Here is a 14,639-nt window from a genome sequence, read left to right on the forward strand (position 1 = left end):
CCCTTCAATGTCACCTCCTCAGAGAGGAGTGTCCCTATAGCCAGTCCCCTCCCCCACCCACAACTAGCACGTGCATGTCACTGTCTTTCAGTGCGTGCTCTCACTTTCCTTCTTAGCTCGTATCACAAGGTGTAGTTGTATGTGTGGCGGCTGTGTGTCTGCCTGTCTCTGCTGCTCTGAGATAAGCACTCTGTCCCTTGTAGTCGCCGTAGCACTCCCAGTGCTGATGACGTTTGAGGAGACAGACGTTGCTCAATAAACGTTTGCTGGATGAACAACTGGTACATTACTTCCTGGCCCCAGAATTAAATGCTAAGATGTTTTCCTGGACACTGGGATAACACATGTGCCTCAGAGGGCTGGCTGGTCAGGAGAAGTGCGTGCGCCATGTCTGGCTCGTGGACCGTCCCAGTAAATGAAAGCTGTTGCTGCCCCACCTCCTGCCAACCTTCTTTCCAATAAGTTTCTTACCTGGCTGCCCTCCCTCCTCCATGGCTACAGACAGCTTGTCAGTGAACGAATGTGTCCCTTCCTCCACCTCCCCAAAGCCACTGAGTTTGGACATTGCCCACACTGGTTACATCAGTGGACCCTGGACCATGCTGCTAAGAACACATTTTCCCAATCAGTCCAGCCCCAGCTGCTCCCTAAAGTGCTGCGGGTTATGTAAGGAGAGCATGGTCCAGGCATTGAGGTGCTCTGACTCGGGGAGAGGTGGGAGGAGTCAAGATACCCTGGGTTAGTCTAGTTATTGCTGAACACAAACCTTGGACAAAGCAGCCTTTCCCTCTGCCCCAGGGTCCTCCTGTAAAATACAGGAAGCATAAACAATGTGTGGAGCTCCCATTTATTGAGCATCTACTGTCTGTGAGATGGCATACAATGCACTCACATGCATTATCTCACTAATATGTATGGGACACATCATTTAGGCATGTGGTTGTGCAAAAGTAAGTTTCTACACAAAAATAAGTAAGGAAAAATAAAACAGCCGTTATCAAAATGTTACACATTTTTTTATTCAGGGAAAAATCCAACAATTGAAAAGTTTAACAATGGTGGCATTAATTGTTGAAGACTCTGTTCCTCATGCAAGATTCCAAGCCTGGCGATGGTGATGCTCCTGGGTCAACTGAAGGAGGGGAGCAAACCGACACTCCCTCTAGTCCTTCCCGAGCACACCTCCTCCACCGGAAGGAGGTTCCCCCAAACGCACTGAGTCTGACACACTTCGAGTTTCAATTTCTCACTCAAACCTTAACCACCTCCCAATCTGCCCAGACGCTCTCCCTGCAATATTTGCTTCTAACCAACTCCAAAAGAAAGCGCAGGGCCGCTTTTTGGAAACTGATTGGTTTTCAGCACATGGCGCCCATCTGCCAGAGCTGGATGTGCTGTGAGTGATGCAAATCTTTCTTACTAACGAACTTCACTCCACATCTCCTTAAGAAGCTAGCCCTGCTTTCCCCAGCACCATCATTTCTCTAAGTGGGTCTCTGGGGATCTGCCTCCCCAGAAAGTTGTCATGCAACTTTCGTATATTAGAAAATGTACTTCAGCCACAAGCCACAAGGGTTGAGTTTTTTTCAATTCAGTTTGTTACTTCTCCTCTGTAAGTGGAGACAACAATGTGGTTAAAAATAAATATCTCCCTACAGAAGCCCACATGCAGACAGATGTTGGGGAGGGCACTGATGGCAGCTGCAGTTCTGCCAAGAGCAGCATTGAAAGCATTTGCAGATTTGTGTCTGTGTTTCCACTTTAAGTCATTAAAAACTTCACTGAGCTGCTTCATTTTCTGATTTGAATATTTAGATCAGTCATCTTACAGATTCTGGTGTCAACAAAGGACAAGAAATGGTTAAAAGTCCAGGTACTTCATGGTGGGTCTGAGCTCCATCTCTTACTGGCTGCATGCCCTTGGGTAAGTTATTTAACTGCCAGAGCAGTGATCACCACATCTGTAAAATAAGAGTACAGTGAATCTCTTTTCCTTAGATTTGAGATTCAAGGTTAAACGAGATAATACATATGGAGGGATTGGCTCAGTGTCTCATCGATACAAAGACAGCAGCCACTATCGCTGACATTATCAGTAAGGCCACAATGTCTTACTAACCAGCTCTCCCATGAACCCCAGGTGCCTGGCAAGAGAGATGGAAGACACCACAGGCCAAGACTGCAGGTTCCTCCTGGCCTCTTTGGTGTGTGGGGCAGATATCTTAGAATCACTGCCCTCAGAGAGCCTAGTTCACTGGGAATTCAGAGTTCAGCAGGTTGGCACACCCACCCAAACTGTCAGTCAGTCAGTCAGTTCAGTCGCTCAGTCGTGTCTGACTCTGCAAGCCCATGGACTGCAGCACGCCAGGCTCCCTTGTCTATCACCAACTCCCGGAGCTTGCTCAAACTCATGTCCATCAAGTCGGTGATGCCATCCAACCATTACACCCTCTGTCATCCCCTTCTCCCACCTTCAATCATTCTCAGCACCAGGGTCTTTTCCAATGAGTCAGTTCTTCACATCAGGTGGCCAAAATATAGAAGTTTCAGCTTCAGCATCAGCCCTTCCAATGAATATTCAGGACTGATTTCCTTTAGGATGGACTGGTTGGATCTCCTTGCAGTCCAAGGGACTCTCAAGGGTCTTCTCCAACACCACAGTTCAAAAGCATCAATTCTTCAGCGCTTAGATTTCTTTATAGTCCAACTCTCACATCCATACATGACCACTGGAAAAACCATAGCTTTGACCAGACTGACCTTTGTTGGCAAAGTAATATCTCTGCTTTTTAATATGCTGTCTAGGTTGGTCATAACTTTTCTTCAAAGGAGCAAGCATCTTTTAATTTCATGGCTGCAAACACCATCTGCAGGGATTTTGGAATTCAAGAAAATAAAGTCTTTCACTGTTTCCATTGTTTCCCCATCTATTTGCCATGAAGTGATGAGACCAGATGCCATGATCTTCATTTTCTTTTACTCTCCTATTTCACTTTCATCAAGAGGTTCTTTAGTTCTTCTTCGCTTTCTGCCATAAGGGTGGTGTCATCTGCATATCTGAGGTTATTGTTATTTCCCAGCAATCTTGATTCCAGCTTGTGCTTCCTCCAGCCCAGCATTTCTCATGATGTACTCTGCATATAAGTTAAATAAGCAGGGTGACAATATACAGCCTTAACATACTCCTTTTCCTATTTGGAACCAGTCTGATGTTTCATGTCCATTTCTAACTGTTGCTTGCTGATCTGTATACAGATTTCTCAGGAGCCAGGTCAGGCGGTCTGGTATTCCCATCTCTTGAAGAATTTCCCACAGTTTGTTGTGATCCATACAGTCAAAGCCTTTGGCATAGTCAATAAAGCAGATGTTTTTCTGGAACTCTTGCTTTTTCGATGATCCAGCAGATGTTGGCAATTTGATCTCTGGTTCCTCTGCCTTTTCTAAAACCAGCATCTTGAACATCTGGAAGTTCACGGTTCACGTATTGCTGAAGCCTGGCTTGGAGAATTTTGAGCATTATTTTACTAGCAGGTGAGATGAGTGCAATTGTGCAGTAGTTTGAGCATTCTTTGGCATTGCCTTTCTTTGGGACTGGAATGAAAACTGACATTTTCCAGTCTTGTGGCCACTGCTGAGTTTTCCAAATTTGCTGGCATATTGAGTGCAGCACTTTCACAGCATCATCTTTCAGGATTTGAAATAGCTCAACTGGAATTCCATCACCTCCACTAGCTTTGTTCATAGTGATGGTTTCTAAGACCCACTTGACTTCACATTCCAGGATGTCTGGCTCTAGGTGAGTGATCATACCATCGTGATTATCTTGGTCATGAAGATCTTTTTTGTACAGTTGTTGTGTATATTCCTGCCACCTGTTCTTAACATCTTCTGCTTCTATTAGGTCCATGCCATTTCAAATGGGTATACCTTTCCTTTCCTCTTTGCCTTTAGCTTGTCTTCTTTTCTCAGCTATTTGTAAGGCCTCCTCAGACAACCATTTTGCCTTTCTGAATTTCTTTTTCTTGGGGACGATCTTGATCACTGCCTCTTGTACAATGTCACGAACCTTCATCCATAGTTCTCCAGGCACTCTATCAGAATCCCTTGAATCTATTTGTCACTTCCACTGTATACTCGTAAGGGATTTGATTTAGGGCATACCTGAATCTTCTAGTGGGTTTCCTTACTTTCTTCAATGTAAGTCTGAATTTGGCAATAAGGAGTTCATGATCTGAGCCAGTCAGCTCCCGGTCTTGTTTTTGCTGACTGTATAGAGCTTCTCCATCTTTGGCTGCAAAGAATAAAATCAATTTGATTTTGGTATGACCATCTGTGATGTCCATGTGTAGTCTTCTCTTGTGTTGCTGGAAGAGGGTGTTTGCTTTGACCAGTGCGTTCTCTTGGCAAAACTCTATTAGCCTTTGACCTGCTTTGTTTTGTACTCCAAGGGCAAATTTGCCTGTTACTCCAGGTATCTCTTGACTTCCTACTTTTGCATTCCAGTCCCCTATAATGAAAAGGACCTTTTTTGGGGGGTGTTAGTTCTAGAAGGTCTTGTAAGTCTTCATAGAACCATTCAATTTCAACTTCTTCAGCATTACTGGTCAGGGCATAGACTTGGATTATTGTGATATTGAATGGTTTGCCTTGGAAACGAACAGAGATCATTCTGTCATTTTTGAGATTGCATCCAAGTACTGCATTTTGGACTCATTTGTTGACGATGATGGCTACTGTTTCTTCTAAGGGATTTTTGCCCACAGTAGTAGATAGAATGGTCATCTGAGTTAAATTCAGCCAATTCAGTCTATTTTAGTTCACTGATTCTTAAAATGCCAATGTTCACTCTTGCCATCCCCTGTTCGACCACTTCCAACTTGCCTTGATTCATGGACATAACATTCCAGGTTCCTATGCAATATTGCTCTTTACAGCATTGGACTTTACTTCCATCACCAGTCACATCCACAACTGGGTGTTATTTTTGATTTGGCTCCGTCTCTTCCTTATTTTTGGAGTTATTTCTCCACTGATCTCCCATAGCATATTGGGCACCTACCGACCTGGGAAGTTCATCTTTCAGTGTCCTATCAGCCTTTTCATGCTGTTCATGGTGTTCTCAAGGCAAGAATACTGAAGTGCTTTGCCATTCCCTTTTCTAGTGGACCACGTTTTGTCAGAATTCTCCACCATGACCCACCCATCTTGGGTGGCCCTATATAGCATGGGTCGTAGCTTCATTGAGTTAGACAAGGCTGTGGTCCATGTGATCAGTTTGGTTAGTTTCTTGTGATTGTGGTTTTCATTCTGTCCGTCCTCTGATGGATAAGGACAAGAGGCTTATGGAAGCTTCCTGATGGGAGAGACTTACTGAGGGGGAAACTGGGTCTTGTTCTGATGGGCAAGGCCTTGTTTAGTAAATCTTTAATCCAATTTTCTGTTGATGGGGGGGGCGGGGTTGGCTGTGTTCCCTCCGTGTTGTTTGACCTGAGGCCAAACTACGGTGGAGGTAATGAAGTTGATGGTGACCTCCTTCAGAAGGTCCCATGCAGGCCCTGCTGCAGTCAGTGCCCCAGTCCCTGCAGCAGGCCACTGTCGACCCTCACAGCCTACTCCCCGAACTGCAGTAGGACCTAATAACAGAGGCCTGACGTTAGGATCAATTAATCTATAAACTCTGACTTCTTCCCTTCCTTGATTTTTGTATGGCAAGTCATACTTCATAGGATAGGTTTTCATCCTTAACACTGGTCCTGTGGAGTAGGTAAGGCAGGCGATATTACTTCGTTTTTATAAAGAAGTTAAAAGAAGTCCAGAAAGTTTAAGTGATTAGCCTTAAGTCATTCTGCATGATATTCATTTATTAAAAAAATCTAAGTTCAAACAACAAATTGCTTCTCCACTGACATTCCATCTTTGATCGATTGGGAATGACTGCCTGTGTGGAAAAGTCTGTGTATCAGCTCTGTAGGAAGAAGAGCCATGATTGATGATGTCTGCGATGGCCATAGAAATAGAAAGGAGAGCCATGAACCACAAATACGCTACACTAATCTGAATCTTTTCTAATTCCTGTTCAGTGCCTTTTCCACCTAAAGGGAATCAGTCCTGAATATTCATTGGAAGGGCTGATGCTGAAGCTGAAACTCCAATACTTTGGCCACCTGATGCGAAGAACTGACTCATTGGAAAAGACCCTGATGCTGGGAAAGATTGAAAGGAGGAGGAGGGGACAACAGAGGATGAGATGGTTGGATGGCATCACCAACTCGATGGACATGAGTTTGAGCAAGCTCTGGGAGTTGGGGATGGACAGGGAAGCCTGGCGTGCTGCAGTCCATGGGGTCACAAAGAATCAGACATGACTGAGCAACTGAACTGAACTGATGCTAACTCTGCAATACTTTTTCTTTAAGATCTGCAGGGAAATCACATACTGTGATAAGACAGTCACACCAGTTGAGTTCATAATCTTGGTGAAACTTATAGATATGAACATTAAGTTTTTCTGACATGTCCAGCTGTTTTATATTCAGTTCATTGATGTAAACTTCCACAAAAGAACTTCCAGAGATAATGAACATCAACATAGAAAGATAAACAAGACAGAAAAAAAAAAAAAAAAAGCCCAGATTTCTTAGAACTCTGGGAAAGGATCTGGTTCCATGCTGAGCACATGGTAAAAACAGTTTATAGAAGAAATACAGGCTGGGTGAAGTGATTTAAACTTTCTTCCCTTCACAAAATGCTTTCTGCTGAAATTGCTTTTCTGCAAATTCACTGAAGCCACTTGCTGGCCCTTTTATTAGACAGGAAGGATTTAGGTATTTCAACTTTCATTGACAAACCCACTTCAGGAAATGAAACCCTTATTTGATTTGTTTGAAGAGAATGAATCATAGATTTTTTTTACCTGAAAGAGCCCTTTCAAGACCATCCAGCTCAATGCCTTTAGTTTATAGATTGGGAAATTGAGTTAACAGACTTGCTCAAGGCCACATGGTGACTCATAGCAGAGTCCAAAGCAGGGCCTTGGTCTCAGAACTTGCAATCTGGGATTCTCTTCCTGACAACTGACTTGCTGTCATCTAGCTCCAGCCTATGAATGAGCATCCCATGAATGATAAAGCCTCCCAACTGACATTGCTCAGTGACTTGTAAGAGTTTCCCAGTTATGGCCATATGTGAATGAACCAGCAATAACCACAAAGCCTTGCTTTAGCTAAGAGGGCCTTACAGAGCAGGCCAACCTTCTTGGCTAGGGCATAAGGCATTGAGGAGGGCTTCAGTGCTTGTGTCTAAGATGATGGAAGAGCTACCAGATTGAATCCCCTAAATCTGAGTGCCAAGAAGGAAATATTTAATTATAGATTTGCATGCTACGTAATCCATAGCACATTTTTAAAAAATATGGATAATTATGACCCTACTGAATGTATGGTTAAACAACAGCAATATTTCCAATCCCTCCATAATGTGAAGGATTCTAAGTTCTGCAATGAGAGAGAAGCGCTGAGTGGACTGTGAGAAGCAGTGTCTGATGTCGTCACTGGACCCTTGATGCCCAAAGGCTCTGAGACCAAGCTGGAGGCATGGCCACAATCCAAAGCTACTACGTCTGGTGTGAAGGGGCCCCTTTGTGGGGTTGGAGGAGAGAAAAAGTGCACAAATTGAAGTCGGACCCTTTTCCTTTCTTCTCTGAATGGCGATCCTAAAATTATACTACCTCCCAGAAGATGGACCCTGCAGAACTGAACTGATGACCCACTTTTCAATTTTATCAAGCAGCAGATACATCAATTAATGCTGCTATGCTCCAGGGTCTGGTAGTAAGGCTGAAATTAGATTTATAGATTACCTGCCTCTACACCGCGCGGGGAGTTGGTCACGCTTCATTTCCTTCCCCTCCTGGCGCTGCCTGCTCTGGCCGCTCCCTTTCTGCCATCTTTTCCCTCCATTTCTCTGTGCTCCTCTCTCACCTCAAGCTTTTCTCTCACTGCCTAGGCTGCATCATCATGAAAAATAACTGGCATCCAACTTGCCCCCATGTCCTGTGCCCCCCAAATGGAAATATGCGTGTGCAGAGCAGTGCAGAGTTCTGACTTTTTGCAGGCTCCTGAGCATGAATCGCTTTGCTCCCCTGCATGTTCTCAGGAGAGGATCTCATCTCAGTTCCCAGGCTGTGTTGAGAGTCTCTGAGAAGCACAGGCAGGTGACTTGCGGGAAATAAATGACTCCTGAATGGGTCTGGAGGCTGGTTCCAGAAGACACTTCTTCTAACATTACCACCTGTTCATGTTTATTTGACTGTCTGCATGAGCAATCTGATCATGAAGGAATGCCCCCAGGGGAGCATGGTCCATGCCCCACTGTGACACAAGAGGTCTGGTGACAAGGACAAGAGATCCGTGTACACTCAGGATGCTCCATCAATCCTGCCACACCCAAATGCTTTTGCTCCAGAAATGGTCTTTTATTCCACTACCCTCTACTCGGTGCTCACTGTGCTAGGTGCTAGGGTTATACAAAGTATATCCCACACCCTCAAGGAGACTGTACCATGCAAAGGACATGGGCCCCATCACCTAAATCATCTGCCCCGCAACCTGCCAAACAAAAGCCACTACTGCCTATCGACCTAGACGAGCATAAAGCGTGTGCTCCACCTGCAAAGGAAGCTTCAGTACATATAAGTGCAGCTTCTAGACAAGTCCTCAGCTTCCTGTCCACAGGGAAGCCCCTAAACTCTACTTCTGGGCTTCAGAGCCACCATGCAACTGCTGACAGATTACTGAACAGACCACCCTGACTTCAGCCTCTAAATACACAGCTCTACTGTTCTGTCAGCCTATCTGCTGTCTGGCAAATTCCTCTTTCTTCAATATTGGAGAAGTTCTCTCTCCTCTTTGAAGCCATCCCTGGCTTTCTCAAGGTTTCAGTTCTATTACATGTGATACCTCTGTCCTTCATGTGTGGAAACAAAAAGTCACCCCAGGGATTGGAGCCTGCCAGGCTCCTCCATCCATGGAATTCTCCAGGCAAGAATACTGGAGTGGGTTTCCATTTCCTTCTCCAGGGGATTTTCCCAACCCAGGGATGGAACCCAAGTCTCTTGCATTGCAGGCAGATTCTTTACCATCTGAGCCACCAGAGAAGCCCGTCATCACATATGTGACACCTCTGTGCTTCATGCATAGAAACAAAAAGTACAGTCCAGACAGATGATTATTGGAAGCTTTGGGCATGAAGGTCCTGAGGGGCAGGGGCATCTCTGCAGGTTGTATTCTCTATGATGGACATAGCAGGACTTCCCATCCCTTATGTGCAAGAAGACATCAGGTTGCAGTACCCATCAAAATGTGGGGAGTGCTTTCTCTCCATGAATCTGGGTGGGCTCATCACCATGACTGAAGGATGCTGTGTGACTGTTCAGGCTAGGTTACAGAACTGATACAGCTTCTACCTTCTGTGCTCAGGATGCTGGTTCTGAGGACCCAGCTTGCTGTGAGGAAGCCAGAGATGGCCAGGTGGCGAGATGTCAGCTGACACCCAGCATCCACTATGAGACAGAGGAGTAAATGAGTCTTTGGGCGATTCCAGATCTTAGCCCTTGAGCTGCCCCTGCTGACAGCACATGGAACAGAGAGGTTCCCAAATTACAGACTTATGAGCAAACTAAATTGCTATTGTGCTAAGTCATTGAAGTTTGGGGTGATTTGTTCCATGGCATTAAAGCAATCTCTCTCTCATCAGTATAGACCCCGTTCCCAGCACAGGGCATGGTCAGAGCAGTCATCTGGTGAATGTTTCAATGACTAGTCCTTTGATCTGCAGCCATAGCTACTGTTCGGTAGCTTTGGTGACATGCATAGCCAGTTACTTGGTATTACCCTGAAGCCCTTGCTCAGAAGGCCTTGCCCCTGTACCCTCTTGCTCCCAGACTCCCCAGCTAAGCCTTTGGTCTGAGGCAGGCCTTCCTCCATGGCCTGTGGTTAGACAGCTTCTATCCCTCAGACATAAGCACTATGCCCACACTCATACAAGCCCTGTCTAAGTAGCTCTGAGATGCTCCACAGAAATGAAAGTGCCTCTATTGTGGCTGCATTTGGGCATTCTGACAATGGTCCTTTATAGATCTCTCGGCCATAGGCCTTTGGGGCCTCTATCCCTGCTCCAGGCTGGGTGGGAGCCACAGTTCTCCATCAACCCCAGAAAAGACTTGTGGGCACTTGTGACACACTGTTCCTGTGTCCTGCCCAGAAGCACCTCCTCAGAGGCCAGGTGGCCCAGGCATCAGATAAGGGTAATGTGTTTTATTTCTGAACTGCAAATGAAGAGAGCTGAATGGAAGGGCGGCTGTGCTGGGGAAAAGGCAGAGATGGCCACTGATGTCTGCATGAATCACGCAGGACAGCATAGCAGCTGGGAGTCTCTTCAATCTCCATGATTCATATGGATGCCGATGGCCATCCTCTGTCCTCTATTCATTCTTACTCATCGAGGCCTGGCTCTGTGCCATCCTTCTACGGAGGGGTCCACGGGCTCTGCTTTGTTCTTTCTTTTTAGCAACAAATCTGTTAACCTTGCTAACACCTCCAACGCCTATCTGTATTTCGTCAGGGATTCCTAAGTGGCAGGTGGTCCTCGTGTGGACGCTTCTTCCCAGCCCACCATGGTCCCCCAGCTCCCACCAGCACCAGCATCATCTGTGCTTTTACTCTGAAGGATAAAGGTAAGCTGAGCAGTTCTTACCCTGAGAAAAGAATCCAAAGCGCCATTCTCCATGAACTCCGTGATGATCATGACCGGCCGGCTCTTGGTGACCACACCCTCCAGGCGGATGATGTTGGGATGGTCAAACTGCCCCATGATGCTCGCCTCGCTCAGAAAGTCCCGTCGCTGCTTCTCTGAGTACCCAGCCTTCAGCGTCTTAATGGCCACATAGATTTCCCTCTTGCCTGGAAGTTTCAAACGCCCCTTGTACACCTCTCCAAACTCTCCTGCAAAAAGAATGCAATTATAACCCGCTTTCTCCTCATCCTGTGCTGCCATGAGGGGAGGCAGCTTACCAGGAACAATGGTGCTCCAAGTGGAACAGTGATTAAAGTGGCAAAAAGGAAAGAATGACCTCTCATTATAACTGTGACGGCCTGGCTCTTAGCAGTTCATGGCAAACACAGAAGAAATACCCAAACACATTCTTTACCTTGGATTTTAGACAGCTTGGGTAACTGAAGTGAAATTTCAGACTCTATATGGGTTTATTTTTCCTCATGTTTAGATTTTCATTTGTATCCCAGCTGAACAATTGAGATGAAATGGTCAGTTTCACTATGGCAGAAAAATAATTCATTTTTAGCAGAGCCTACTATAAGAATGTTCAGGGGCTAGGGACATGTTCAGGTCCTCCAGTCCTCTGAATGAGATGTATAGTGTTTATGTTCCTACATTGCCCTGAAAGTGTTTATGTCTATTGGGTCCCTGAGAAGCAGACACTGAGGAGTTAGGAAGGGAAGTTAGCAGACTCTGTGCAGGATAAAGGGGAGAGGAGCAGGATTGCCCAAGCCTCAGATCACAATGCAGGAGAGGCCCAAACTGCAGTGCAGACCTGACAGTCTCATCCAACCCAATGAAGAGCTCCAGAACAAAGAGCGCCCATCCCCAAAAGACCTACCATAGCATCCCACTGTGCTCTGTCACTGGCTGGGGTTTTGTCAGAAAGAGTTGGGCCCTGCGGGAAAGCTAAGGTAGATCCTGAAGGCACTGTGGTGGGAAGCTGGCAGCTACCTGCACTCCTGGCAGCTGAACAGAAAGTGGCTTTTTCGAGTAGACATGAGCAGCACACCTCCATGGGTTCTGCAGCATTTAAACATTTCTGTAGTAAAATCACCAGGAGTAAAACAATTCTGGTGACACTATTTCACAGCTGCTTAAAAAATCTGTTGAATCTTGTTCACGTGCTTTCAAAAGTTATGATTTAACTTGGTTTTGTAACTTCAGTGCTGTTGTGTGAAGCAGTTTAGAATCTACTTGTGAGTGTATCACAAAGATGGGTGTCAAAGGCCTGATAGGAGAAACATGTCTTTCTGCCAGGAGAAATTTCTTTGTCACTTTCAGCTTCTGGAAGACGATGATGGAGCAAACTGTGAGCAATCAGATAAATTACTGGCCGAATTACGAAAGCAAGTTAACATCTGTGATTTAGATGGGACTTTTTTTGTATTTTCTGCTGCATGGATTGGAAGGAAGCTGCATGAAAGGACTTTGGATGGAAAGCTGCTCCAGAGTCAATGGGACTTCTTAAGACTCTAAGGCTGGAGTAGAGGTTGTCTTAAGCACCACTAGGAAGATTTCAACATGAACTTAGGATAGACAGTATATGTAATACTGGTTTTGATACATGATCATACTGTCTGAGGTCAGACCAAGTCCCATTCACGTCTGCACCTTGCACCCACTGCATTGCCTGGTATGTGGTAGGCATGCAATAGAAGTTGGGGTATCACATTTATTATTACTTGTTTGGCTTTGCCCATCCTTGGGTTACAAACTGCTGGAGGCTCTATCTCTGTCCTATCCAAAATAAGTAGAAGTACCAGTATTAACATTTTTATAAAAGACTGTTTACTGCAGCATCTCCTTTAATGTTAAATACCATATGACCATAACCAGGGCAATGGTTAAAAAGAACCTCCATACTGCAGAATGCTATGAGCCACTGAAGACTAATAGATGAGTGAGATATACTGACTTCAAAAGATGTCCGCATTATATTGCTAAGTGTGACAGAAAAGAAGAGAAAGTTAAGAAAGTGGCCTGTAGAACATGCCCAGGTTGAGATCTGTGTGTGTATGCCAAAAAACATTATGGAAAAAAATCCATAGCAAATTTATTTTCAATTTCAAATTGTTTAAAAAATTGGTTACACTGGAATGGTGGGAATAGGAATGGGGGAGTATGGATTAGTAAACCTAATTTAGTTGCTTTTCTGTTGTTTAAATTGTTACAATAAGCATTGATTTTTCAGTTTGAGTAAAATTTAAAGAAAAGTATTGAATAATAACTACCTGCATATATGTGTGTGCTTGCATATGTACATATTTGCATGTATGCACATGTATATATACATATATGTGTCTGTGCATGCATATACATGCATGTCTATATACATGTTTGCATATATTGTATATATGGCTGTGTATATATGTGAACGTGAAAGTTGCTCAGTTGTGTCTGACTCTTTGCAACCCCATGGACTATACAGTCCATGGAATTCTCCAGGCTAGAATACTGGAGTGGGTAGCTTTTCCCTTCTTCAGGGGATCTTCCCGAGCCAGGGATTGAACCCAGGTCTCCTGCATTGCATGCAGAGATTCTTTACCAGCTGAGCTGTAAGGGAAGTCATGTGCGATTCCCCAGTAGAAGTGGAGAGACTGTCTTTTGTATCAAGGTCAACCGTGAAGTGTGAGGGCTCTTGGAACTAAAACTCTGTGGTTTTTCTTTAGCTGAGTTTTTACCAGAAAAGAAGAGGTAATTTTTTTCTTGTTGGATTCAGGATTGTCCAAGGGCATGAGAAGCCCCGTCCTGTTCACCGGGTTTTATTTAGTTGCACTTTCTCTTTCTTCTCCTCCTCCTCATGCTTATTCTAATTTTTTTACACTTTCCACTTTGATCAAGAGCTTTCGAGGCGGCACTAGTGGTAAAAGGCCTGCTAGTGGTAAAGACGCAGGAGACTTAGGAGACAAGGTTTGTAAGTATATACATGGGTGCCTGTGCATAGATATATACGCAATCAATTCTCTGACACCTTGACCTAGTAGGTATTCAATAGCTCTGAACTGAATGAATATATATGCATTTTTAATAAGTATACTAACTGAAGAATATCAGTATTTCTTTCTTATGATTGTACTAATGAGTTCTGTTTGCTTTTAGTAAAACGACACATTTCAGAGTGAGGGGAAAACATGCTAATATTTCTTCTTGGGGGAGATAGTACACCGATATGTTTTGACCGCCTATATGCCAGGCACAGTGCTGGGCTCTTTGCATGTCTTATCTCATTAATTCTCACAACCCGTTTATGAGTTGGGTATTATTATGCCCATTTTACTAACAAACAAACTGAGGCACAAGGAAAACATGCCTCACACGCCACAGCAGTGAGGCAGAGTTAGGGATGCTGTCCATAGTTCATACCTTTTCCTGTCACATCACCTCTCAGAAGGTGTATTCAGTTAGCAGTGCCACCGGGAAGAGAGCTGGGGGGGAGTCCCACGCAGGGACCACTGTGCCCCAAGCGTGCGGGTCCTAACCATTCAAATGCAGTTACTGTCACAATGACGCAGTAACAAGGGAACAGCAAACACAGTGGGACTATCTTCTAGACAATTGGCATACTTATGGAAAGCTCTTGCCTGGCTTGTTAGGGAAGATTAGAATATTTAGGAATCAGAATATTTATCAATTTCTACATATCAGTCTGGGAGTTTGTAAAAGCACCCTGGGTGAATTTATTGTTCCCTACAACATACACATAAACCCCATAGTTGAGGACTTCTGTTTTATACAAGCTGTTCTCAAGGATGTAACCCACAGCAACCCCCCAGAGAGCTTACAAAGCACAGGGGCCTGGATCC

The 14,639-nt window shown here is 44.7% G+C and overlaps 1 protein-coding gene across 2 annotated transcripts in view; it reads right to left on the bottom strand.

Annotated features, from left to right (window-relative positions):
- The window catches only part of EPHB1 (EPH receptor B1), a 453,923-nt gene that overhangs the window by 54,361 nt on the left and 384,923 nt on the right, over window positions 1–14,639 (bottom strand). For both annotated transcript variants that reach the window (XM_018050923.1, XM_018050926.1), the window contains one exon: window positions 10,753–11,000. In XM_018050923.1, coding sequence (XP_017906412.1) covers window positions 10,753–11,000 — 248 coding nt within the window. The remainder of the gene's footprint in view (window positions 1–10,752; window positions 11,001–14,639) is intronic.

The sequence above is a fragment of the Capra hircus genome, chromosome 1 (genome assembly GCF_001704415.2).
Source record: "Capra hircus breed San Clemente chromosome 1, ASM170441v1, whole genome shotgun sequence".
NCBI classification, from domain to species: Eukaryota; Metazoa; Chordata; class Mammalia; order Artiodactyla; family Bovidae; genus Capra; species Capra hircus.